This window comes from Sabethes cyaneus, chromosome 3 (assembly GCF_943734655.1).
Source record: "Sabethes cyaneus chromosome 3, idSabCyanKW18_F2, whole genome shotgun sequence".
Taxonomy (NCBI): Eukaryota; Metazoa; Arthropoda; class Insecta; order Diptera; family Culicidae; genus Sabethes; species Sabethes cyaneus.
The window spans coordinates 165,090,144-165,117,144 of record NC_071355.1 but is presented as its reverse complement, the minus strand read 5'-3'; the positions used below and the strand labels follow the sequence as shown (position 1 = coordinate 165,117,144).

Sequence of the window (27,001 nt, the reverse complement as noted above, 5' to 3'; positions counted from 1 at the left end):
TGACATTTGAATTTTTAATGCAGTTCAATTGGCAAGTATTTATAGCTTTATTTGCACATTTATACCTACTGTGTTATTCGCATCCTGGACGCGTGCGCAACGTTTTCATCCATTATCTATCTTCTTCTGTTGGGTACCCTTACCACTGCGTCCATTATTTTGAACTATTGTGGTATGCCCCGTTTATTATTTTTTCTGTACGCTGCAAGCTGACCTATTATTTAATAAGGAAGTAATAGGCTGTTAGCTGAAGCGAGGCAGGTGCCAATCAGAAGTGACTTGGTTTTGAACCATGTTACCCTGATCGGCGACGCAGACCATATCTCCCCTTTTTGAGATATTGCAGTCTGCGTGCTGTTTGTGTTCTGCAATTTCAGAGTAAGTGTTCCGTGGCTAAATATTCTTGTAAGAAACCAAGGTTCCGAACATAATAATAACTCGGACAATATCCTGTCAAAGACCGGTAAGCGTGTTGATATCTCTGTTCGGCTCTCCCATAGTTTCAGCTCACCCTTCAGAGTTGGAGCCATCTCGTCTTTCGACTCACTGCGAGTATTGAAGATAGACGAGCAACAGGGCTACATGTTCCTCCGCTATGCTCCTATACTCCCCTCCAACTCTTTCGTGTCTTTGTTTTTTTTTCGGCAGAGGGAGCATGCACGGTAAGAAATCGTCCACCGCATCAGTGACCGGCTTGATGCAGCAAGGACAGATTACTGAAGAGGGCGCCCTGGGACTCCACACATCCCTCGGCACGGGTCGCGTCACACCTTGGATTAGGGGTTTATCCATTCAAGTTTTTACATAATAGCCATGAATAACAGCTATTAAAACCATCCTCCTTTAGGGACTTTGGACCCTCTGCTTAGGTTCCTAGTAGTAGGAACCGTCCTGCAGGCGGAGAGTTGACACTCAGCCTTGGCATGAATATCCCCTTCTTTGACCGCATACGACCCTAGTTTCCACCGGTTGTCCGATAAGGAACGTATCCCGGATGGTACCACGAGGAGGTAGAGATAAGAGTTGCTGAATAAGAGGCTGTGGAACCTCATGGTGGTTCTGGAGCACATTGTTCAACCATTTACCATCCTTCTCATCCATTACCCTCCTACATTCATCGTCAAACCAATCGTTCCGCTGGCTTCGACAGTGTTGCGAAACTCAAACTCATGTGGTCTAATTTTCTCACACACGCGTACAAATTCTAACGAGCATGGCATAAGCATCGCTTTAAAACTGTCGCTCTTATTTCTTCATGCACTGCAACGAGTTTTTTGACTCTGGAATAAGCTATGCAGGAAGACGATGTGTAGGTGTGCGTGCGCGAGTGTGTGGGTAGTAGAATGTCTGCACTCCGCACCGACGGTTGTTTCTTATACGCCTGCGTGTGCGGCGTAAGCTTTGAATGCTATGTTTCTCATACTCTTTCATGTGTGAGTAGGCATGGTCGACTTCTCGCTCGATTCGCAACATTGGGTGTCGGTACCGAGTGTTGTTCACAACGGAGCGTTTTGAGCGTATCTTAACAATCGCTAGGCAGTGCTTTAATGTATGTTGATAACGTCTGGGAAGTGCCGATCAAAACGTGGTCGATCTGTGATTCTGTCTGATTTGGTGACCTCCAGTTATACTTGGGTAGGAGTTTGTGCTGAAAGAAGGTACTACGTACACGGCCGTACGTAGGCGACTTGGAGCGAACAAAATCGATAGTTCTTAGGCTCATTTCATTGGTCCACTAGTGTGCGCTGAACCCTCCAATCACCGGCTCCTCCTGGCCGACCTGAACATTGAAATCCCCGATGACGATCTTGATATCATGCTCTTCAACTGCCCGTAGAGTTCATCTTTGTCAGCATCGGTACTCCAGAGGTGAGGGCTATGCATGTTGATGAGGCTTGATGGGGATCGATTGGCCACCACCTAATCACACCTTTTCGCATCTCGTATATCACTATGAAAGCTGTATTCAGCTCGTGTGTGTTGCCGCAGCACTGGTAGATGGTATGCCAATCTCTAGACATACGTAAGATTCAACACACCTTCTGCAGCGCTACGAAGTCGAACTTGCGGCTCTACAATGCGTCGGAAAACACTCGAGTGCTTCCTTGGAAGTTGAGAGATCGGCAGTTTCCAATCTATACCTCGCCAAGGAACATTTTTATTATATTGGTTCTAGCTTGTTGCATTGGTTCAAGCTATGCAATAGTTGAATAAGCTATTCCCAAGCAAAAATGTTTGTTGGGTAGTCCTTTTTCGTCATGTGGGTCTATTCCGATTGTGCCAGTCTGAATTTCCTTATTCTTCGTTTATGGCTTAATAGTTTTTCGTGGTGGCGGCTTGCAAGGCATCGTCTTTTTATAACAAATTAGAAGTCATAAGAGAAGTAAGAAGCAAGAAGTAAGAAGTAAGAAGTAAGAAGTAAGAAGTAAGAAGTAAGAAGTAAGAAGTAAGAAGTAAGAAGTAAGAAGTAAGAAGTAAGAAGTAAGAAGTAAGAAATAAGTAAGAAGAAGTAAGAAGAAGTAAGAAGTAAGAAGAAGTAAGAAGTAAGTAGTGAGAAGTAAGAAGTAAGGAGTAAGGAGTAAGGAGTAAGGAGCAAGAACTAAGAAGTAAGAAGTAAGAAGTAAGAAGTAAGAGGTAAGAAATAAGTAAGAAGAAGTAAGAAGTAGGAAGTAAGAAGTAAGAAGTAAAAAGTAAGATGTAAGAAGAAGCAAGAAGTAAGAAGTAAAAGTAATAAGGCTTATACAAACTTGGAAAAAAGTTTATGTCCTGGTCTCGAAATTTTGTTCAAGAGGGGGGGGGAGTAAGAAAAAATAACATCAAACCTTCAATAACTAAACAAAGGAGAAGAAACCAGTGTTAATTTTTCCAGATTAATAAAAGTTTAATCGTACTTAAGTACGAAAGTACTTAAATTTTAGTTCAAAGCAAAACAATTTTCAAATTCTTTTGATCAAAGCACATAAAGTATTCTGGTAGAGATGAATCAACTTGAAAATAGTGGAGTGCTAAAGGATTATCCTAGAGAGCCATAAACAAGCCTTTATTTGAATTTTGCTTTTTACTTGCATGTCACTCGGATAGTTACCTTGTATTTTAGAATAATCCAAATCTGTGTCACTTACTAGTTCAGAACTCGGTAACCACGAAATAGTATCGGAATCTAATCTTCTCGTAAAAATGGCAATTTAGGTCCCCACAACTTTTTTACTTGAAACGCATGTGCAATGCTACCGACATTTTTTAAGAAAAACAATCATTCGCACCATTCACGTTTGAAACCGCTTGTTTCTTGGTTAACCTTTTAGTCATATGAATATCAGCCCATTCCTCAGCTGATGCTGGTTCTCAACAATAACCTGTTTATCTTTGATATATTAAGGATGCAAACGCACCACTATCTGAAGCGATTATCATTGTTTGACTAATAGCATTTGTCCAGTCCGGAGCTGCACTTCGGATGAAGTGCGCTGGTAGTTGTTTTCCAAATATAAGGGCTTTTAACAACCCTCTGTCGAAAAACCTTGATCTTTAATTGAAAAATGCCGTACATCGGCATAATAGGTGTTTCGAGTCCTTTTTCCTGTGCTACAGAATCGACATACATCACCTTGCAGTTTCCCCATAAGCTTCAGATGGTAGCGGTTTGGACAATGTCCTGTTATAAGATCAGTATAAATGCTTAGATCATTCTTCGAAAGCTCTAGGATTTTGCGAATCATTGAAATGTTTGGAGAGATAAACTGTTTCGACTGCCTAGTAATGAAAGTGTTATTCCAATTTAATTCCACTTTAGTACATTTCCATTCCTTTTTTCGGGTTATCCAACTGGTCGCTTAATAGCGTATAAAACTCTGCGCTGGGCCCTTTTGTGATGTGAACAAAGTATCAGGGAGACCTCAAACATCAGTTCTACCTGACGAGACAGGCAATGTCGCCCACTAAAACACAGACAGAGCCCCAAGCATAGCCGTCACGCCTATGCCCGCAGGCGGAGGCGTTCCGGCCCTGCGTGGACTCCACGAACTGACTCTAAGATCTCTCTGCCAAAGGCTTCGTAGCAGAATGTTCTTCCAAGTACCGTTTCGAAGGACAAATTATGCAGCAAACGGGGCCATCGTCGGGCTACAACGAGTTTTCAACCAAGTGTCAGCTGGGTCCGACTTTTACCTAAATCGTAGGACTATTCGTAGGAACTTTTTATATATTTTACGTACTAGTTAGACCGAATTATCATTAGGACAACTATATGTCTGTTGATACAAACAATAAACAAATAAACAAAGGCCGGAATGTCATATTTTAAATATAATGATGATGATGAGAAGAAAAATGATAGAACGAATTTGTAAATGTGCTTTGGACTTTTTGTACTACTTGAGTTGCAAAATGTAATATAGTGAAGAAGTGGAGGATACGTCAACCCCGCCTGACACCGGTCCTCAACAGCGCGCCCGCCATCAATTTTCCAACACTAGCAACCACAAATGAACTAATAGGAAAGACAAATTTCGGAGCATTATTGGTTAACAACTTATCAGGGCAAATTTAATCTTTCATCTCCCTAGCAGTCCCAAGATACAAAGTTAATTGAGCGCAGCACAAGCTGGACGTTCGCGGTAGTCGACAGAAGCTTCAAAATATAGAGACGCATCCGCCTTCCAACCCTCGAGACCAAAGAGCTAGTGCAGTAAAGCTGTGGCTTAAACGTCTCTCTAAGACTCGACCCCTCCCCATCGGCATACCCCGCGGCTATCAGAGCACAGGACAGCCACGGGACCAGTGCAAAAATCCTACTGACTCTATCTAGCAGCATCGCTCAGCCGAGACTCGAACACACGACACGAATTGACCTAATTTTCCCATCTAATTTTCTAATCTACCTACCTAAGCACTTCTATTATTACCCGTAATCATTATAGTGGTCCTTCGGCATGCAATCGGATTTGGTATCCTGCTTACATCCCCTTACTAACGCTAAGCCCCTGACCGACTCAATCAACCCGACTTTTTCGGAGATATTTGTGACAGCTGTGATAAATAGGGATGAATCCCAGAAACATTCATATATTAATTATCAGAGATCCCCATACTGGCCTTATTCTTAAACGGAATAAAAGCACTTTCTGAACAACGTAACAATCACATTTGGTAAATTTTTACCCCGAGTCCCACTTGAAATCACAAAAGTATTTTGTACTGTTAGTTAGTTAAAATGCTCTACACAACGACAAGGTTCAGTTTTATCGTAGGGAAATTCCACTTTCGTACATTTCCATACTAAAACTCCATTTTTAAAGCAGAAGCAGATAAAGCTCAATAAAAAGCAATACAACTTAACATGACTTGATTTGATGTAATGGTCGGGGCCACCGTTGATCCCAATGATAATCACAACATGACAATAGTCAGAAAAGTTTCGAACAGTTCAGTGACATCCTTTCTGCATGCGTCCAATGCATAGTAAAAAATTGTATCTTGAAGTTTTTCGTCCCTTACATCCAAAATTAGAGTAGGTACTTGGACACTACGGAATAAAACGATCAATCTGGAGCCCCGAAAGCACCGAAAGGTGATTTATGGTTCCATTTTATTTCTTGGAATTATGTCTATTATGTACATGCTGCATAGTGTGCCTGTCCGTTGTCAAGAAAAAATTATTGATTTCAGTAATCGCCATTTCCCAGGATGATTTCAAGAATTGGTTCCGATGGTATGAGATTAGATTAAATTAAATTAGATTAGATTAAATTAGATTAGATTAGATTAGATTACATTACATTACATTAGATAATTAATATATGTCGTCTTTACAATGTCCTAGCTGAGCGAAAGTTTGATCATAAATTGTCTTAATTCCAAATTACCTTTTACTTAGTTTTTTAACTTTCCTATGTTTTGTCTAGGTGTATATTTTCCTTTACCATTATTCGTTGAGTTGTGTTTACATTTTGCCTCATTTTCATTTTGATAATCTTTATATTTCAGTTTACCGAAAATCGTGAAATGTGAAAAAGAAAAGATATGAATATTCTGAGAATATCTTTACTACGATATGAATTAATACTTTACTCATAAAAAATTAGCACTTTGTCGATAAAAAAAAACTGCTTCTCTGATCCATATCCTGCGGAATTCATGACTACATCGACAAATTTCAAATAAATGGTACAACATAGATGGTAGGGTCCGATGTGCGTGTATATCATAAATGTATTTTCAAATTCGCCTAAGCATTTTTCAATTGTTTTCAAAACGATAAATCAATTCTGTATGAGCTTTGTTTCACAACAAAATTGTTTGTAAAATTACAGGTTACATTCTAAATTATAGGTTTGTGAAATGGACTTTGTTTATCATTGGAACATATCATTTTGAGAAGGGAACAATCAATGTTACACGTATGACCTGAATTGAATGTACCAATCAATACTTGTATTTAGTAGAGAGTATGCCCAACAAACGCATTATTCTGGCGTGAGCAAAACACTTTTGTCTGAATTCAATAATTCAATATGCGTAGTATGATATCTGCTGTTGCTCAATTTTAATAAATCACTAAATTTATTCTTATGTTTTAAGATTTGCTTACTTCGGCTTACTTCTACAAAATTCTATCAATCAACTTCATTCATTTTTTAGTTGCGATTGAATGAACAACAAACTAGACCCACAGTGTAGCTCGCTCAACTAAATCCCTCATTAGACACGAGTTCAGTGCCTTCAGATGGTGACAACAGGATAACACGGTAATGAGATATACTCGGAACGCGCTGCAAGATTGTATCACGAATTTGGCGACACCTCGTTGGTGTGTGTACCGTACCATTTACAAGGCAAACAGTTTTTCATTTTCTTGACAGGTCCTGTGCCGGTGCGTCGAGGCTCATAAATGGTACGGAATGATTAATTCGTTAGTGAAGGTGGAGCCATGAGAAAAATGTGATCCTATCAAATCTAGGAAACCCCCCGGAACACTAACGTCGTAAAAAACGCATAAGGGTTGGGTAATAAACTTATCACCCACAATGTACGCATCGCATGGATTAGTCCTTTCGGAGCTGTTAACCGACAACGTTGCTTTTCGCCGGTAACTGAAATCGTTTTTCACGCAATGGCGATTGGATGGTGGAGAGATTTTGTTAATCCTGCTAGCTTCTATGCAGCTCAAAGTCCTATCCTGAGGATAACATTCATTACCGGGATGACCCCGTTCACGGTCATGAAAGTCGGACGTAAATATGTACTACAGTGTACTGCATTCGGTTACCTCAATTCAATCATACAAACGGCAATAATATGCATTTGTTTTGCTGTTTCGCTCATCAATCAGGAAAGCATTACTCGGTACTTCTTCAGTACTGAAATCAGTGTTCTTGGAAATTCTCTGCAGTTTTTCACCGGATTGAGCGCATTTGTGATGACCTTTTTCTATAGTGTGTTTCGGCGGGATAGATTGATACGCGCTTTTCACTCTCTGGCAAAAACGGATGAACATTTCAAAGAGATTGGCGTCGAAACAGATTACCGCAGTACGCTCCTGTACAATTGTTTCATAATGATTTACCAAGTTATCATACAGATCGTGTATATTGGAATATCGGTGGCTGTTTTATTTGCTAGCAACATTCATCCTAGGTTCACTGCATGGGTGGCCTTTTTCATACCCTATTTAATGATGGCAACGATCATCGTGCTTTTCCTTTGTCTCGTCAATCAAACCAAGCATCGATTTTACCTGCTGAATAAAGTGTTACGTTCTCTTCAAGAAATCAGTTTGGAGAAAAAGCTTCCAGCCTACGATGAAACACAGAATCCTGCGAAGAAGATACGGTTTCAAAAACCACTGAGAATATTATCCTCTACATTTTGGAATACCAATCGTTACATGCCGGAAGTGATCACCCGAGTGGCTAGCATCCAGGACGAATTGTGTGATGCGTGTAACAGTGTTCAGGAGTACTTTAAAGTGCAAATGTTAACCATCGTTACGATAACTTTTCTGATCGTGGTATTCAATGTATATTACATACTGGAAATCATTTTCACTAAACATATGTCAACCACACCCTGTACCCAGTTTCAGTTCATTCTGTTCTTTGGTTTTCAAGCAATGATTCACGCCTTTGGAGTGCTAAAAATTATCTTCGTGAGCAGTTTGGCTGTTCAAGAGGTATGACACCGAAGCGTGTGTGTTGATCTGCAATAAATTATAAGCATAACGTTCTGACTTTTCGTATCAAATGACTTCTAATACGAACAGAAGAGATTTATAAGTGCATTGGCAAATAATTTTAATTTTTTATTTTAATTCAAATGGTATTAGTAACCGAATGAGCGGTATAATTGTTCGCTAGTTGAAGTTGGAACAAATTGGACTCGTCTTAGATACGTTAATTATCCCTTTTCTTACTATTTTCGTTTTTTCACAATATTTTTGTCACTTTAGTCAGTTCTTGGCGTCATCAGTTTTATTGCATTTGTTGTTATTTGTAATTCTTATAACGTAAGTTAGATATTTCTTTCTATATTTGTTCTGTACCGTCCGCCGAGGTGAGATTGTGCCAAAAAAGCATAGGTTTTTGTTCTTTAGCCTATTATACACACAATTTAGCGATTAAGTTAATGCAAAGCCTGTCAATATATTTCAATGTTTAGTTAATAACTGCCACAAAGATGGTTTACTTACAATAAACATTGATGATATTAAAATTACATTAACTTTGGCACACATGTCCAAATCACGAATGGCCGAAATAACAAATGGCATAATATATCTAATGGCCGAATCACGAACAGCAGAATCACGAATGGCCGAATATCAAAAGACTGAAACACGAATGGCCGAACGTCATATTCGGCCGAAAATAATGACGGCCTACAGCCTGCACAAATGATGGGTATATGCTGTCCTTACTCGCTGCCGCTCGTTCGAACTTAACTAAGGGATAATCCCTACTAAACAATAAACCTAGAAAAATACCTAAATAGCAGTGGTTTCTGATTCTGCGGGGAGGCTGCCCCGCAGCCGTTTACCAGCCAAAACTAAAGTACAGAATTTTACGAAAAGCTTTTTTACTTCACCTATCAGTGACGCGGATCATCACAGAGCTGCGAGAAAAACAAGGCAATAGAGGGGAAAATTTTAAAGGTTTATCAGGGGGATGTTTCAAATTCGCGGAGAGAAATAGGTGAAAAATTTTATTCAAGGTCTCACAAAATGAGCAATAAAAATTTTGCTGATTTAGGCATTCCGGGAAAATTCGGCCTTTGATGATTCGGCCACTCGTGACTCGGTCTTTCGTGATTCGGCCATTCGTGATTCGGCCATTTGTGATACGGTCTTTCGTGATTCGGCCATTCGTGATTCGGCCTTTCGCGATTCGGCCTTTCGTGATTCGGCCTTTTTTCCACGTGTGGACTCATTACTGCGACCAGTATAGTTGATCTATTGTAATATCGCCCGGGTGTTTGCTGTATGACCTGCACTGCATTTCTTTTAGCTATAATCGCTATTGAATGAGTGATATGCTTATAAGGTTTTATGCGTGCTTGTGTGTATTGGGACTTACCCTTCCTTCAAAGCTTGATCTACTTTACCCGCATATTCCTTGCTGCAAGTACTATCCCATATTATAGCCGTCCCTGACGAGGACTCATTCGTACCTCTGACCAGTACACTTAACTATAGGAGGGACATTTGCACTGTCAAGAGGCGTCAGAGGGTAAATATAGAATTCAGCATGAAGGAAGGGTAAATGGAGGGGCCTGAGAATAAACCCATGCTAAAGTCACGACATCGAATGGCTTGATTCTACTAAGATTCGAACCCACGACCACTCGATTCGGCCTTCTGTGACTGTTGTTGGAATTCGGCCATTTGGATTTTGGCCATTCGTGATTCGGCCATTTGTGTTTCGGCCATTCGCTACCAGCCCGGCTGCAGGATATCGAACGAAGTAAATAATTAACTTTGTTGAACGATCAAATAGATAAATCTTCTGAAGTTTTACACCCCTTTCGTTTCCCCTTTTTAAAGTCTGGAGATACTACTACTACATAATTAGTGCATCGAATATGATTTTTCTAGATATATATCGGTACATATTTCTCATTTGTTACTTTGATATACGTACGAAAATGTTTGCTGGGTTTCGTCCATACAATTTATTATAATCCATATATTATTTAATGTGTAAGGTGCGCTGCTTTTGGTTGTCCCCCGACTTATAATAGCCCACGAGGATCATAGTCGACCCGGGCTGGTACCGAATGGCCGAAACACAAATGGCCGAATCACGAATGGCCGAAATCCAAATGGCCGAATTCCAACAACAGTCACAGAAGGCCGAATCACGAAAGGACGAATCGCGAAAGACCGAATCACAAATGGCCGAATCACGAATGGCCGAATCACGAAAGACCGAGTCACGAGTGGCCGAATCATCAAAGGCCGAATTTTCCCGGAATGCCTAAATCAACAAAATTTTTATTAGACTAATCTCAAGTTTTTAGTCTTGACCTTGAAATGCGATCATACATATATATTAATATTTTTTGAAACGATGGTTCTACAATTGATGAAGGGACCGTAGCGGAAAGAAATGAAAATTTTGGTGAAGGAGGGGAAGAGCGGAAAAGAAGGGGGGGGGGGGTATTGGTAGCTACGTTTGACAAGTAGTCATTTTGACTCCTACCTTTTGTCCAATGCTGGAAGGTGCATGAGTCGAACCAAGCTGTAATCTGAGATTATAACCGGATTCAAACCCACAACACCCGCCAGGGCATGTGGTTCGCTGGTACTTGTACCTTTGAACCATAGAGGCGCTGAACAAAAGGAGACTGCAAAATCCACTTATCAAGGAAGCGACGCGTTTGGTTGGGTTATCGACACATATTGTGCCGCTTCCTAGATGAACTGCAGATTACCACCGAACGAGAAGTTTTAATCTAACTACTTTTTACTTTCAGGACGACGACAATATGCCGGCCCTTACCCCCTACCGTCTCTTCATCAATTGTAGAACCATCGTTTCAAAAAATATTAATATATATGTATGACCGCATTTCAAGGTCAAGACTAAAAACTTGAGATTCGTCTATTACATAGGAACGGGGCCTTCCCTCGAAAACCCGCGCCGAGAAACGCAGCTAACACACGCTGACAGACGAACAACGTCACGTGCAGTACCTAGTGATGTCCGATTTTTTCAGTTAATCGATTAGTTAATAATCGATTACTTTTTAGGCGGCCAATAATCGACATCGATTAATCGGCGCTGCATAATCGATTAATCGAAATAATCGATTGGTTATAACCTTTACGTCTTGTAACGGGGAGGGATGGGTTTTGGGGCAGGGAGCAGTGATAACCTTCACTTAAGCGCCAGGCAAGGATTAACTTGCCGTGAAGGAGCGTGTTTAGCGATACAATCCCGGTCCGGCTAGAATACCTCAGGGCAGGTCCATCAAACACTCAACTATAAACTTACGAACGAGTATCCCCTAGGCATCCTACACTAACCTACCGGGGGCTAACTCGCGAACCGATCTGGGAGGGGGGCATTCGGGGACTCACACTTTCCGAGGACACATATCGTAGCAAACACCATTTCGAGGGTTAACAGATCTTCATTTACACGATTCGCTTAATCTAGTGGTTAATTTGCTTCAGTTTTTCTTACGGTCTGCTGCTTCTTGTCGACGAAGGGTCTCTGATGTTCCGATGAACAAGTGACTGCGCTAGACTAGCGGTTTCGTAGACCGCTTACAGATAGCTCGTACCAGATACGGGGTGGGTGGTAAATGGTGAATCGAATATTTTAGTTCGACCGGGTCCGACATCCGGTAGCCGGTACGAACGGTGGTGAATCCACGGACAGTAACAATTGCTTATGTGGTGGGTATATCATACGGTTGGCTCTTCGGCGATCGGTTCCTACGGTCAATGGTGTATAGGGCCACGGATGGTAGCAACTGCCTGCTCGCTCGGTGTGTTGCTCGGAGAATCGGATCACGCACTCATGGCCGACACGTGTTGAGGCCGACTGACGACGGTCGCGCTCTCAAGATCTAAGGGAAGACCTCCGTTTGAAGGAGGGTGCTGGTGGTCTTTTGCTTCGTTCGACTAGGTAATCTAACCTCGCTTTAGCGCCTATATTTTCTACCCGTGTTTTTCCACTTTAGAAGTTATTGTATCTTTTCCGAATACTAGTTTACTTCGCTTTTCGTCTTCTCATGTATCACTTTGCGTCTTCTAACTTCTAGCTCTTTCCAATCTTGCGTGTCGTCTCATAGGTGGTTATCTTTAAAATCGCTCATTCGCCAGACTGATTTGCCTGTCCTGTCAAGCACAGGACTTTACGACGGGACTGACGATTCAGCTTCGGCTAGTTTCGCCAGGTTCCACCCGGTGGGCATTAGCAGGGTTTGTTTACTGTCGCGGTACCCTAACCTTTTTTCGGGGATAACGGCAACCTTTTAGTGAAGGTTGTGTGTGGGATTGGACAATAGGGTTTGTTACCTTATTTATTTTGTAACCTCGTTACAGTCCCCGACACCAAAAAATAGCTTTGCGTCCCGTAGTACTGTCCACGTGTTTTGGAATGTGCAGTCAGACTTAGGCTAGTTACATAGAAATCGAGGAGACCGCATTTTTTGGTTTTTGTATAGAAAAAGACGAAGGGTATTACCCAGTTTTCTAAAAATTCCTTACAAAATTTCGTGTCTGACAGACTGACAAATTTCGAATTATCTTTTGACGGTGGCACGGTTAATATCTAGATAAAGTTTAGTTTGGTTTTTAGGTTTCAGCGTGGTATTCAAGCTGGCCTACTGCGTGTAAACTGGATGATTAAAAGAAAAAGCCTAGGGGTTAAACATACTTTCTAGGATTAGATCCATCTTTATCGACAGACTTCACAGCCAGATATTAGAGTACAAGACAGTTACGGGGCTATTGCAACAATCCTACTGACTCTATCTAGGAGCACTGCCTAGCTGAGATTTGAACATACGACTATTGGTTTCTTAGATCAGCATCGTACCTCGAAACCAACGAACTGGCTGATTGCATGTGGTTAATTTAGAAGGTAAGCGCCTGCCACTGTAATAATTAAATTTGTTAGAAATTGTCAAACAATAAAATTTTAAATAATCCGGCATAATCGATCGGCCAGGTAATCGATTATCTAATAATCGGAACATAAAGCAATCGATTAAAAATTAATCGATTATTTTAGCGGATAATCGATTAGTTCGATTAATCGAGAAGTAATCGGACATCACTCAGTACCTTGCAAGTCGTAAGGGCCGCAGGCCGCGAGTTTGCACCGGTGAACCGCTCTCGGAAGTGCCGCCCACTACGGGAGGCAGCCCCCCGCAGAAACCACTACTATTTAGGTGCATGCATTTTCCTAGGTTTATTGACTAGTAGGGATTATCCCTTAGTTAAGTCCGAACGAGCGGCAGCGAGTAAGGACAGCATATACCCGACATTTGTGCAGGTACGTGATTATTTTCGGCCGAATATGACGTCCGGCCATTCGTGTTTCAGCCTTTTGTGATTCGGCCGTTCGTGATTCGGCAATTTGTGATTCGGCCGTTCGTGACTCGGCCATTAGATATATTACGCCATTTGTTATTTCGGCCATTTGTGTTTCGGCCATTCGTAGGTAATCCCCTGCAGCCAGAGGACACACAATCAGCCTTTCTTTAAAACCGACAGTAGGGCAACCAACCTATTTTGAACCCCTTCAGCAACTGTACATAATTTGGACACTTCCATTTGATTTGGCTGTAAGTGTCCAAATTATGTACAGCTGCTAATGGGGTCCAAAATACGTTGGTTACCCTATATACATAAGGTAAAGCATATTTGTCGCATATTAAAGTGTCTATTCAAAGAATCTGAAATTTCCAGGGAAAAAGTAAAAATAAATTTTAATTATTTAGCAGACTTACGATACTGTTTGTTCCTTAAAAGATAAAAGCAAAGCAAAGCCTAGGTGCTACATTTCGTTATCGAAATTTGACCTTCTGTTTTTTATACGACAGACTTTAGCCAGCTGTTAGAGTGTAGGACAATTGCAAGACCAGTTGCTAAGATCCTATTGACTCTAACAGCCTCTCCCAGTCGAGGCGATATTAAAAACTTGAATATATTTTGCAGAACGACAAAATTGCTGTTAATGTGCACAAATTAATCAATGTCAACAACTACGACGACGAAGCTGTTAAACAGGTACAAGGAAAATATGAATACCTACATTACATTAATCCTTGTAAAAATGTATTAAAATTTCTTCATATGTTTCAGTTGTCCAATCTATCTCTACAGTTGACTCATCGGAAAGTAGCATTTACAGCGTACGGATTATTCAACTTGGATTTTACATTGCTATTCACGGTAAGCATCACTGACACTGGAATTTAACAATTAGGCTGCACTACTGGTCTAGATAAAACGCATTGACACAAATTACTTTATTCATTGACATACATTCTCTGTACACATTTTATTTTATTACATACTTTGGTATTCGAATGCTGAAAAGGTGTCTCATAAGTCTTGACGAATATGACAAGTTCCCAAAAATATTAGTAAAATACCAAACTGACAATCTTGTCGATCGTCTTTTGCAGTAGGTCAAGACACGGGTACTGTATACAATTTCCCAAGTAACATTTTTGCTTTTGCCATATTTATTTCATTCAACTTCAATACCATAGCCGTATGCTCGCACCCTACGCTTAACTCCACTCAAAAAGTTTTGTACAACATCTGGTTGCAGCTTTGTCTGTACGGAAACCCACTTTTTCTTTTTTTTTTTTTTTTTTTGATTATAGTCATTTTAACCAGCTTGGGTCATTCGTGACTTCTGCGGGGTTGGGATTTGAACCCGGGTCCTCGGCGTGAGAGGCGTGAATGTTAACCACTACGCCGGGACTAACCCCTGCCACTTTTTCTTCATGTCCTCCTAAGATTTGGCCTCCTTGGGATACTTCCTTAGTGCCTGCTTGCTGCTTCATAATAGGTGAGTATTTTTCATTGGGCCTTAGTTCCGGTGCGCTGGGGGGAGGGGAGGAGGTTCATGTCCTTGGGTACGAAAGTAATTCCGTTGGCTTCGTACCACTCCAGGACATCCTATGAATAGTGGCACGAAGCTAGATCCGGCTAGAAGATCGTAGGGCCCTCGTGTTGCTTCAACAGTGGAAGCACACGCTTCTGTAGACACTCCTTGAAGTAGATCTGCCCGTTTACAGTCCCGGTAGTCACGAACGGCGCACTCTGTTTACCACTTGAGTAGATCGCTTTCCAAATCATATGTTTCTTGGCAAACTTTGAAAGTTTCTGCATCCTTACTGCCTCTAGAACATCAAAATTGTGCTGGGCGGTGAAGTACAGTAGCCCCGGAAGCTGGCAGAAGTCCGCCTTGACGTAAGTCTCATCAGCCATGATGAGAGACTTGAGAATTTTCCAGGTGCTTGCGCAACATAAATTCGCGACGTTGCTTTTCGAGTGACGCCATTTTGTCCAATTTGCGAAAAACTGACCGCGATAAAAATACGGTGTTAACAATACACTGTAAACTACTTCTACCCAAACTTTCAAGAGAGAATACCCAATGGGTATTCTCTTCGGCGTACCTTCCGTGCTGTAATTTGATGTGGGACACCCTTTAGCCACATAATAGTTGGATAAACTACTATTACATAATGGGCGTACAGCCATCTAGCACGTTGAGCCCCTCTGTTCTACCGTTAGGCTCCTTGACGAGCACAGATTGCGTTGCACAATCATCCGACAACTTTACATCGTGGCCACCCCAAAGTACACTCCCGACTTTCGCCAGGTATTTAGGAAAAATCCTTCTAGTCCAGATGGGACCAATCATGCCATCAGCAAGCGGTTGTTTCTCCTCCTCCAAATTCTGCAAATTATCCAATAAAGTGCCGTCATCGATAGTTCATCACCTCCGTTCCAGCGACTATATTTGTCTTCAACTGTACAATTTCTCGGCGAGTCTTTTCAAGCTTGGGAGCAGGGATGCTACTACCATTTGTCAATACTTTAAGGTTAACTTCCGCTCCGTCTTCTTCCTTCATGTCGCCATTGAGCTGTTCATTAAAGTGCACCTGTCGAATGCCTCGCGCTTGTTAGTAATCAGGTTTTTTCTCGTCCCTAGAGATTGGTGAATGAGATTGGTTGACCGTCTCATAGAACTTGCGCCTGTTATTAGCCCAACATTGGTATTCTAGTTGTTCACGACCTCTGCATTCTATTCAAGTGGTGCTAATCGCGTAAGTTTAAAATTGTATAAGACTCCCGGCGCTTTTTTCTCTTCAGACTCGTCGATACTGGGCCAAACTTTTCCCCGTAGCAATGCTTAGGATTTTTCCAAGTTTTTGTCTCGTTGTCTCGGCATATGTCTCGTTAAACCATGTATTTCGTATACTGGGGAGTGTGCACTGACTATATCATACCGTATCGTCTTTGAGTGTCGAAGCAACTAGCTCATCCAGTAGGCGCGCGTAGGTTTCTGCAGCTTGCCGGTTGTCTTATTGCCGAATATTTGGCCTTCACGGCTTTGTCATGAGTTGTAACTCAAGTAACATCACTCATGACGGTTCTGGTGACCAAAAATGCTCATCAAAACCGAAAGAAAAGTGCAATAAAAGTTAAATTGTTTCATGGAATGTACTGCTACTAGGTAATGCTGCTAGTTAATGTCATCACCAGTCGGACCGCTTGTTCGAAAAAAAACCGTCTATCGATGAGAATGTGATCGATTTGGATTAATCTTCCTTGGTCATGTGATTTTCAGGCGGCCTTGTATATTTTTGCGAAGAAAAAGAAGCGGTTCTGATTACCAGACCTGGACAGCTGTAAAATTGATACACCGCTAGTCATTATTATATGTCTCGGTGAAAAGGCTATGGAGCCCGATCACCCATCACATTCCTTCGTTGAACACTGCACTGCACTGGTAAAATTGGGCGACGGAATCTCCACGCTTTTTCGCCTTTGCGACAGATCTCCTGTAATGCCTCAATTTCGCACCTTTGGGATTCTATCTATTCATACAGCACTGTTGCCATCTACACACTTAAATTTTTTTACCGAACTCTGAGCAGCCGAACTCTGAGCTGTTCCAAAGTTCGGTAAATTTTACCAAACTCGGTAAAACAAATATTTTCTTCAATATATCTTCCTTTTGTTCAGACAAACCTGAGCTAGATGTGTTGTGTAGTAACGATTTTGATCTGTCCGATTCTGTTGCATCCGACTGCTTATGGAATGGTTCTTCCGGATATTCTTTAAAAGGACTTTGTTGTTGTACTGTTGTCACAGCTGGGTTTTGCGTTTCAAACGTATTCATCCACTTCCATTCTAACATGATTGCGATTCGATCATCATTAAATTAATTTAGTACTTGTTTTAAAATAAGATTTTCTTCTAATATTTTGCCAATATTTTGCCACGTCGCGAACCCTGGAAATGCATTTGGGTCATCCGCTGTGGAATCCGATACCATTTGTGCCTTTTCTTCAATTTCCTTCCAAACATAAAATAAGTTTGTATCACCTTCTGGACCCGGCCAAATTAAATCGGCTTCGTGTTTTTTGAACATTTTAAGTTGCGCAATGTTGAGGTAAGATTCCAGATATTTCAAACAAAGTTTTGCCTCATTTTCTTTACCGCTCTCATCTTTGTCCGGTTCAACCCATACATTCGTTTCATCACTCGGTTTGGCTTGCTCTTTCAGAAGTATTCTATAATTAACCGCATTAGGATTCCACGGCAAGATTCCGCATCTTCGGAAACTGTTTATTAGTATGCTTTTGAAGTCCTTTATGTCATCAACCGCTTTTTTCAATAATGGTGCGATGTCATGCTTCGGTAACGACTGTCCGGCGTGAAAAGTGCGAAATTCTATCAAAAGTTTATTCCAATAAACTTTCAGTGGTCTAAAAAAAGACAGGTCCAATGGCTGAAGCACTTGAGTTGCGTTAGGATATAAAGATATTAAAACAACCTGGTTCGTGCGACAAAATGCAATACTCTCATACGATACATGAGAGGTATGACAATCTACAAAAATTATTACTGGCAATGGAACTTCAGTTTTTGTCACCCAAGGAACAAATATGTTTCTCAAGTAATCTAAAAAGGTTTCTTGCGTTATCCATCCAGATTGGTTCCGTCCGACCGCCCAACCGGAGGGAGCGTTTCGAGCGATTTCTGCTGGTAGCCGTTGTTTGTAGGGGAAAAGAATCAACGGTGGAGCAAGAGTATCGGCAGCGTTGGCTGCAAACAAGGCGGTATAACATTCCTTTTCGGAATTCCCATTTCTCGTATGCACATATTTCTCCCCAATTTTTGCAAATACTTACTCTTTTGTTGGAACCATCCGAACCACTGTTTCATCCATGTTAGAGACACACACAGGCTTCTCAAGAATCTGATGCAATTTCTGTTTGTCAATAAACGAGCCAACTTCATTGAACCAGTTCCGGATTGACCTTTCAGAAACTGCTGTACGTTGCTTTGAGAGAGCGCTTGGAACGTGACAAGAAATTTCTGGGTGACGTCGGAGAAATATCTCGTCCACTTACGACCGGGAACTCCTGCTGTGAAAGGATTAGGTCGACCGGATAAGCGAAAAAAGTAACCAACTGATGTTTTTAACTGCTTTGTATCAATTGTAAAGCCCGATTGTGCCACTAAACAAATCCATTCAATTACATATTTTTCCATTGCTTGCGTTAAAACAGTTGGTTTGCCACGAGGGCGCACTTCCTGCAGCTTCTTCTTTCGACGGACGGTGACCTCTAGCACACTAAACGAGAGAGCAGCTTTTCGAACTCATATACCTTGTCTCGGAATAGGTGACATATTTCGTTTTGAATTCCATATTTTGCTCTGTAAAAATAAGGAACACTATGAACCTAATTTGATGCAAAACATTTTGGTTCAGAAATATGCAAAAAAGGCTTTTAAAGTTCGCATAATGATAACAATACACTAATGATACTTACAGTTTGATAGTTATTGATAATATTATCACAAAAAAAGCACTTTTCCTTAAAAAAATGTTAAATTCCTTCGAGCGATTTCTCAGCGACCGTACTAAGGTAGCAAAAAAATGGCGCATTTGACAGGAGCACTTTCTCTTTTTTTTTCACCGTTATAGGGTGTTTGCAGAGTGCATATGTAATGAAGGTCTCAGATCTGTTGGGCAGGCAAAAGTGACAGCTCCATATAAAACACACGGGCTGGGAAGAGCAAAATTTTTTAAATGATTTATTTTCTTTATTAAAAACAGAAATTACAAATTGCTTCATACATATGGCAAGGTAATATATCTGTTTACTAAATAAAAAAAATATTTTCAACAAATAAGCTAAGACGCAGTAGCAATGATCAAAAATGTAACTATGACCTATGTTAGCCGGATAAAACTAAACAAATATCAATAGCCAGTAGTTGCTTTCGGCTAAGAAAGCAATTTATTATGCTAAAACCAATTTTATATTCCGTTACTTTCAACTTGACCTATGCCGTATACTGCTTCAAAAATCAGTATATTTGGGACCCTGATTTAACGCGAATTCCAAGGCGAATTCACCGAAACCCTAGTTACCAAAAGTCAGCATATATTTCAGGGAACATTTGTCGGTTATTTTGACTATTAGGTAGTTGCTTTAAAATGATGAACAATTTTAGAAAAAATGATAATTTTATCCAGCACGTTTTTGCTGCATCGAATAGGAAAATATGCAATGTGTGCCCAACAGATGTCTTGCATGTGTGTGTAGCAAAAGCCCTATTGATAACCGATATGGATCTTTTTCTTTCACGAAGGCGTGAATATAAGTGAAAACCCACCAGCGTGAGACCCACACATACGTTTCTGAGTAGTATTAAATGATCAAACAGGTTATTATCGAAAATGATTTAAACATTGCGACAACTTTGGAGCAGCGTCAAATATGGTACTTGCACGGTAATTCTACAAATGTCCCATACACTACATTGTCAAATTTTGTTTGGCTTAGACGGTATAACTATCAAATGAATGTAAATTGAGTCAAAGTGATCGTGCCATTCCTGATCGGGAATAGTTACCCAATCCCCACTAAGGTTGCTCGTATCTCGGCTGATACCACAACAACAAGAGATATATGTACCTATAAGAGGATGAATGTTGAGATTTACTGCATACGATAGTATGCGGTACTATAGAATATTTCCTTCGATCCCAAAGACTACGGTGATCGTTGTGGGTCATGATTAAGATATATGTAAGCTCGTTTAACACCCCTATTCTGTATTTCGAACGGGATTATGTTTCGTTCGAAAATGACATTTTGTTCGAAAAAACAGCGGCTCGAAAGATCTTCATATGAAAAAACAACTCGAACGAAGTATTTGCCAAGTCGATCGAAATATTTCAACTCGTTCGAAATACAGAATATGGGTGTAAATGTGCATGCGTGGGTCGATCCCTCTAGGGTTGCCAAGTGGCCGGTTTTTGGCCGGCCCGACCGATTTTTCCAGGGGCTTGCGATGGGTGCCATGTTTTTGTTGCCAACATCCTCAACACATCTCGACAAGGTTGGCAGCAAATTTACCTGTCAGACGGGCGCTATTTCCTGCATTTTCTGCAAATAGCGCCCTTCGTTAAGTCGATTGTCAAACACCGTTCGTTAAGATAAGGATAGCACCCCGCTGGGTTTTTCACCTGCAAAGCCGGTGGCCGGTCAATCCTGCAAAAAGGCCGGTTTTCCGACATATGAAGCCGGATTTGTACTTTTTGTTAATTTTTTTATAAATTTATTAGCAATCCTAAGCAGTGGATCATTGAAAATAGCCAGTTTTGCAGTGAAAATATGCTTCTGGCGGTAATATACATTAAATTGTGCACTAGCCAGGGGTGTGAAATTGTCAAAATTTAGCGGACTAAACATCTATGGACGGCGACAACTTGGAACCAGCCAGTATACTGACAATAACAGCTAGAATTAGTTAAATTATAGCTAAAAGGCTTTGTTCAACTGCTTTCTAATTAGTTTCAGTAGTCTTAAAATCAATAAACCTTTAAGTAGGCACTAGAACCAAAAGTACCAAAACCAATGAGTGGGACATGTACAATGTATGTAGTTTGACAGCCACACCACCCCGCTGGCACTAGCAAGCAAGTAGTTTTCATTCTGAAACTAGCTATATTCAATAATCCATTCAATGTTTGTCGTGATTTCGACTGTGATGTCCTACCGTTCGCTATCTCCACATCTAACTGATCATCCCATTTACAGGGAAACTGTGTCATCAACGCAAATCCTCTAATAATATAGTTACCCTCCTGTCTTTGTTTTCACCTAAAGCATTTTAAATGTTTTGCCTTGTATCTCACTATACATTTACAATCATTTTATTCCATTTCAGCTCACTGGTGCAGCTACAACGTACCTTGTAATCCTTGTGCAGTTTACTATCAACCAGAACGAACTCTGTGGACAAAAGTTAATCAATTCAACGATTGTATCACTAGTCAAAAACGGATCATTATTACAAAATGATTGAATCAAAGCACGTACTGCTTTACTTGTGATTGTTTCACTATGGATCAGGTATTGAAGAAACTAGACAAATTCGAAGCAACAGTCAGCTATCAGCGTTTATGTATCGTACCTCAAGTTATTTGACAAATATGTGAACCAAATTATCATAAATTTCAAATTTTAAATAAAATTTTCATCCTGTGACTCCTATGCAACGTTGTAATAATACATTTTTATTTTGAATAGTATACATCAGTTTACAAAATACATCACTCTTAGTGGTATTGATAATTTATTCTAACGTTGAATTGCGACTACATGAATTAAATGGGATCGAACAATCTGCAGTTAGCACTGTATCGCTGCGGATATAGAAAACTCCCCTTAAAACGCTATAATTGTATAATTCAGCTAGAATAGCGGGACAGTCAATATCAGCCGTTATCGATTTGGCGCCGTAGGCAATAAAGATGTAGTAACCGTTCATATGGAGCTTAGTATTGCGAGCAGGTCAGGATCGATTGAATGTATCGATTTATTTAATAATCTGTGTCCATAAGTTTCAAAGTAAGAATAAATTTAACAAATTCATTGCCTGACAATTACCTACCTACTGGTATTTAATTTGGAATATATGGGTACATAATTCGTTGTGATTTCGACTAAACAAATTACCTTAAATCCTTAGATTCTCCACAAAATATAAATTAAGCTCTCTTTTACAGCTCTCTTTTTTTAGAAAACAGTTTCAACTCATTTCAAGATTTTTATTTGTTTTTTGTTTTACTTGTAATCGGCATTTTTATTGATAAAACGTTCCTAATTTATAATATTTATTAATATTTTGTTTTATATCACGTTAGATCTTCACGTATATTATTTCTATATCGCAGTCCAAAAAGCCAAAACAAACAACTGTAACAGCTTGTAATAATGTAATCTGTAACTGTAATAATTGCTTCTCTTCTTCTACCTAACACCCTTCGTCGGGCACTAGTAAATTCAAATTGGCAGCATTGGCGCAGCTTCCCAGAAACTTTTCTTCATCGCCACGAATAGATAGACCTGCTCCAGGTTGTGAGCTCTTCTTGTCCCGGATCATCGCACAGCGTTCCCAGCGTGAACTTTGACAATTGCGGCACGAGGTTTTCGGCAACCGATGCAAGGAAACAGTTCGGTTGCCACAATCTGCACATTTGAAAAACCGTTTCTCAACATCCCGAACACGCAACTCGTGTTGCTCCTCCTTGCAACGATCTGCTGCCGAAAAGGCTATATATTTGCAGCGCGTACAGATGACAGCTTTACATGCAACTTTGAACGTATTCATCATTTTTTCCTCCATTGCTTCTTTGCGTTCAAGATCTTTGAAATACTTCTCCTGTTGTTCGTCTTCGTGAGCTTGGATTAGATCAGTGTGAGACGATGATGTATTCATGATTTTTTGAATCCATTCTTTTCGCTTTTGTTCTTTTTCGTCTAGTTTTCGCTTTTTAGCGTTATTGTCCGATTCAGAATCGTCTATTGCTGATATCTGTTCTAAGGCACGTTTCTTACCTGTTTCAGTACCACGATGTTTGATAAAATTGGGGTTAGATTTTTCTAAAGGTTTCTTTTTCAAAATTTCCAACGCTTTCTGTCGCGAATGAAGAGCTTGTTTCGGGGAAGCGCCCAAATCGATTACGAAGTTACCGGTACTTAAGCGGGGAGCTGCTTTTGTTTCTGAACTAAACGATCGGTTCTCAAATCCGTTAGAAGCTACTAAACGGGGTGCTAATGATGCTTCTTTGGGGTTCTCCTTAGGCGTGATTTTCTGTAGAGTATTCATAGGAGTAGAAACTGCCGTTGAACCACTATCTAACTGTTTCAGTCGTTCGATATCCTTCTCGCGTTGCTTTATATTTGTTTCCAACCCAGATGCCGCTCGTTTCTTGGGAACATTCTGTTGCTGCTGACGATAAGAAGGTGTGGAGGTTGAATTTCTTTGTGGGTTAGCACTTCCTCCAGAGCTGCTTCCCTGAAATGGCGACTGATAGTATTCAGAGAGTGTCATGAGACGATCTTTATCCTTTTGCACTTGTTTGGGATTTTTAGTTGCTTTTACTGCAGTAAAACTTTGACCACCATAAAATACCTGTGAATTAAACCAAAAGAAGTATTAAGCTAAACATTAAATTTTAACAGTATCTGGTAAAACAAGCATCAGTATAAGTTACATAATTTAATTGCCTTATCTTACAACGATCTTACCTCATTCTTCCCAAGAACTTTATTCCTAAGTTCATTCAAGCCCCGCCCAGCGGTCGATGAGATTAGTCCTCCCCGATTGCATGCCTTATTGTACTCCTGTTTGACGTGATAAACGCAGTATTCACATTCGCTCAAATTTACAAAAGCCGTACATTTTTCTCCGTTTTTCTTTTTACTGCGACAAGTTCCCATATCCTTCGACTGTCCCAAAATCATAACTTTTGATGACTTATCAATCGACAGTGTTGCGACTGAATTTTTGTCATCATTTCGCTCAAGCACACCTGGATTTAAAATGCAGATAACCATGCCCTCTGCTGTTTTCCACAGATCTTTATACGCTTGAGAAAACAGAAACAAACTTATCACTTTGATTTCACCGTGAAGATCACTTAATTTCCAAATGGCAAACTGTCCTCCTTTGGCTGTAGTTTTTGTTGGACTTTTGCTCAAGACAACCCCCGCCAGTGCCCAATCTTCCTTCAGATTACCATTCTCGATATGATACTTAAGACGTACCATAGGTACTGCCTTACGTCCTTGCATTCGTTCTTGTAGAACTGTACTGGACACTAGTGGATGCACTATACGAATACCGAACACTGGATCAGTGTAAACGCTACTTTTAAAAATATCTGGAATTGTATTTTTCGAAGCTTGAACGGGGTTATCGACTTTTGCAGCCCCAAAGAAAGGACGGATATCCTGCGTCAAACTATGTTTCTTTACAGGCTCCGCTTTTTGAGGTATTCGAGCAACATCTTCGTCTGCTTTTTTTATAGCTCGATTGACAAAATTAGAAACCTCAAAATCAATTTTCTGTTCTTCTTTTTGTTTCAACAGTGCGTTGATACCTTGACCGTATTCGTCATACTTTCGTGCTAGAAAATTTCGAACATCTTCATCGTCGGACGAATCCGTGTCCCCCTTGTGTACCACGCTGGACAGCTTGGACTGCTTAGATAATGGCCCGTCACTGTTACTTTCCTGCGTCAAGTCTTTAAGAAAAGTAGATCCGGCTATAGATAAAGTTTTTCGTTTCACCACTCCAGTTTTTGAAGAGGATGGCTCAGATAAAATAATTTCTCCCCTGCACAGCTGTTTTTCTTCCGATTCCGCATCAAGTAAAAGTTGTTCCAGCTCATCGATTTCAAGTGATTCCTGTTCATCTTTTGTTTCGGTGGATGACATTGCTTAAGAGTTATTAAACCACTGGATTCAAACGAATACTACTGTTAAAAATAGCGTATTGGTAAACTAAATGAAAAAATTTCAATTTTAAATAAAATCAAGACGAAACGTGTTTACATTTTTTCGCGCTTCTTTTAAATCAGCTCTTTATGGAATAAATGAATAAAAGGGCCTAAGCGAGAATTTCCCATTTTTAGCAGTTACGAGGATGTTCACAAAGTACGCAAATCACACATTTAAACACTAAGAAAACTTTTCGTATAGTTTCTACACACTTTACAAAAAGCACCGAATTCGGTAAAATTTTACCGAATTCTAAACAGCTGAACGTTCGGTAAAAATTTCGATGGTGCCAATCGACGTTTACAGATCATTAGTAATGTTTGGTGCAATAAAAAATTTTACCGAACGTTCAGCTGTTTAGATTTCGGTAAATTTTACCGAATCGTTTAAGTGTGTATGTGTCCCATCACACATATAGATTTTTGCAATGTGCCCAGCGAATAAATGAATAGTGTTATCATTTATGTGTTTTATTGCGCTCTTCGCACTCAATTGGACTGCACAGTTATAAAGTGCAACCTTCAAAACTGTGATGAAAAGTGTGCTACTGATAATATCGCTAGTAATCTTATATCGATAATACCATCAAACTTTATCGTCACGGAAGAGTATCGAAAATTGGAGGGTTTAAAGTGAAATCTTCTTCTTGGCTTGTTATTATTTTAACATTTTTGTTCTATTTCTTACGTATTTTTGCTTATTCTGTCATATTATCATTATTAATTATTAACGATAAGAAAACTTGATCTATAATCGTTATAGATTTTGATCGGCATTTCCCATCATTACAACTCTCCCATCTGAGCTGACATTTGATTTAGCAGTGGCGCCAGTACCAGTTGTAGGAAAAGCAAATAGTATTTAATTTTTCATTTATTTCATATATGCTGCATATTTGGTAAAATTATGAATATGCGCGGAATTATGTATTTAGAAACTATTTTTATATTATTCGTAGCGTCGATAACAACTCTACTTAAGCATTAGAATTCAAATAGGAATCAACCAAGATTCATGGGTTTTTATCACGAAATTTTGGCAACTTTTCTCACCTACAAAATGTGTGACTGAACAAGTGTGCTCAAAATCCAACTTTCAATGCAAAGGGCAATAACAGTTCAACAGTTCAACAATAACAATCATTAAAATTTGCACATACTATTCATATGCGTATAATTTTTATGTGTACTTCTGGGCGGATTGTGTTTATATGTGGCATATGATAATCATATGGATTTTACCATTATATGTGCAGATTATTTTGAATATAGGTAAGAAAAGCTAAGAAAGATAAGTCAGAAAGTGCTCTTCCAGAGGGATTATCAGAGAGCAAACAGATGCATAGTTAGCTACGTGACAGAAGAGGGAGTTGACTAGTACGAAGTTAACGGAAAGGGGACGAAGAATGTGCGTATGAATGTATACCGTGTTCGTTTGACCGTTTTTAATCTGAACACTTTTTTACTTATGCAGACAATGCGCAAGGGGTCGGAAACATTGTGCTGCGGCACTCCAGAGATATCAAGCGACACACCTTCGGTTCAATTTTACATATGAAATGGGAGCACTGCTAGTTGTCAAAATCATCTTGCACGGTTGCCTGATCTATCAGATTATAACGAATTTAACAAATCTTGCAGTTCGGCACTTTCGGTACAGCATCGGGACAGCCCAGTAAACCATTTGGTTTGTATATCTCGATTGCAACTGAGGTATACGAAATCATATCTGAACGAAAAAGTTATATTTCACGCCATATAAGACCATATATGTACCAAAGTGGAGGCGATATACGTGCGAAAATTTTGACAACTATTTGTAATTCTATTTTGCGCAGTTTTTATAACACGCAACTAAATACTCCTGAATATATGATATAGATATAATGAAATATTGCAATTGTCTATCCTGCTTTATAATTCACAGTCATGAA

General features: G+C 40.0%; 2 protein-coding genes across 2 annotated transcripts; one reads left to right on the top strand and one right to left on the bottom strand.

The window, feature by feature from the left end:
• Positions 1-7,111: 7,111 nt before the first annotated feature.
• Positions 7,112-21,586, top strand: LOC128740364 (putative gustatory receptor 28a). The gene is made up of 4 exons (XM_053835902.1): positions 7,112-8,170; positions 14,168-14,239; positions 14,315-14,404; positions 21,449-21,586. Exons 1-4 carry the CDS (start codon positions 7,112-7,114, stop codon positions 21,584-21,586), a joined length of 1,359 nt encoding a protein of 452 aa, XP_053691877.1.
• Positions 21,587-22,537: 951 nt separating this feature from the next.
• On the bottom strand, positions 22,538-25,005 carry LOC128740363 (protein MCM10 homolog). The gene is made up of 2 exons (XM_053835901.1): positions 23,815-25,005; positions 22,538-23,698 (listed from the first exon to the last, which is right to left on the bottom strand). The coding sequence occupies exons 1-2, from the start codon at positions 25,003-25,005 to the stop codon at positions 22,538-22,540; spliced, it is 2,352 nt and encodes a 783-aa protein (XP_053691876.1).
• Positions 25,006-27,001: the final 1,996 nt, after the last annotated feature.

Bases quoted from the DNA above. Each gene is read 5' to 3' on its own strand.
- LOC128740364 (XM_053835902.1), top strand. From the start codon at position 7,112: ATGGCGATTGGATGGTGGAGAGATTTTGTTAATCCTGCTAGCTTCTAT. The intron at 8,171-14,167 runs GTATGACACCGA...TATATTTTGCAG, and splicing joins GCAGTTTGGCTGTTCAAGAG to AACGACAAAATTGCTGTTAA. The intron at 14,240-14,314 runs GTACAAGGAAAA...CATATGTTTCAG, and splicing joins ACGACGAAGCTGTTAAACAG to TTGTCCAATCTATCTCTACA.
- LOC128740363 (XM_053835901.1), bottom strand. From the start codon at position 25,005: ATGTCATCCACCGAAACAAAAGATGAACAGGAATCACTTGAAATCGAT. The intron at 23,699-23,814 runs GTAAGATCGTTG...TTTAATTCACAG, and splicing joins AAGTTCTTGGGAAGAATGAG to GTATTTTATGGTGGTCAAAG.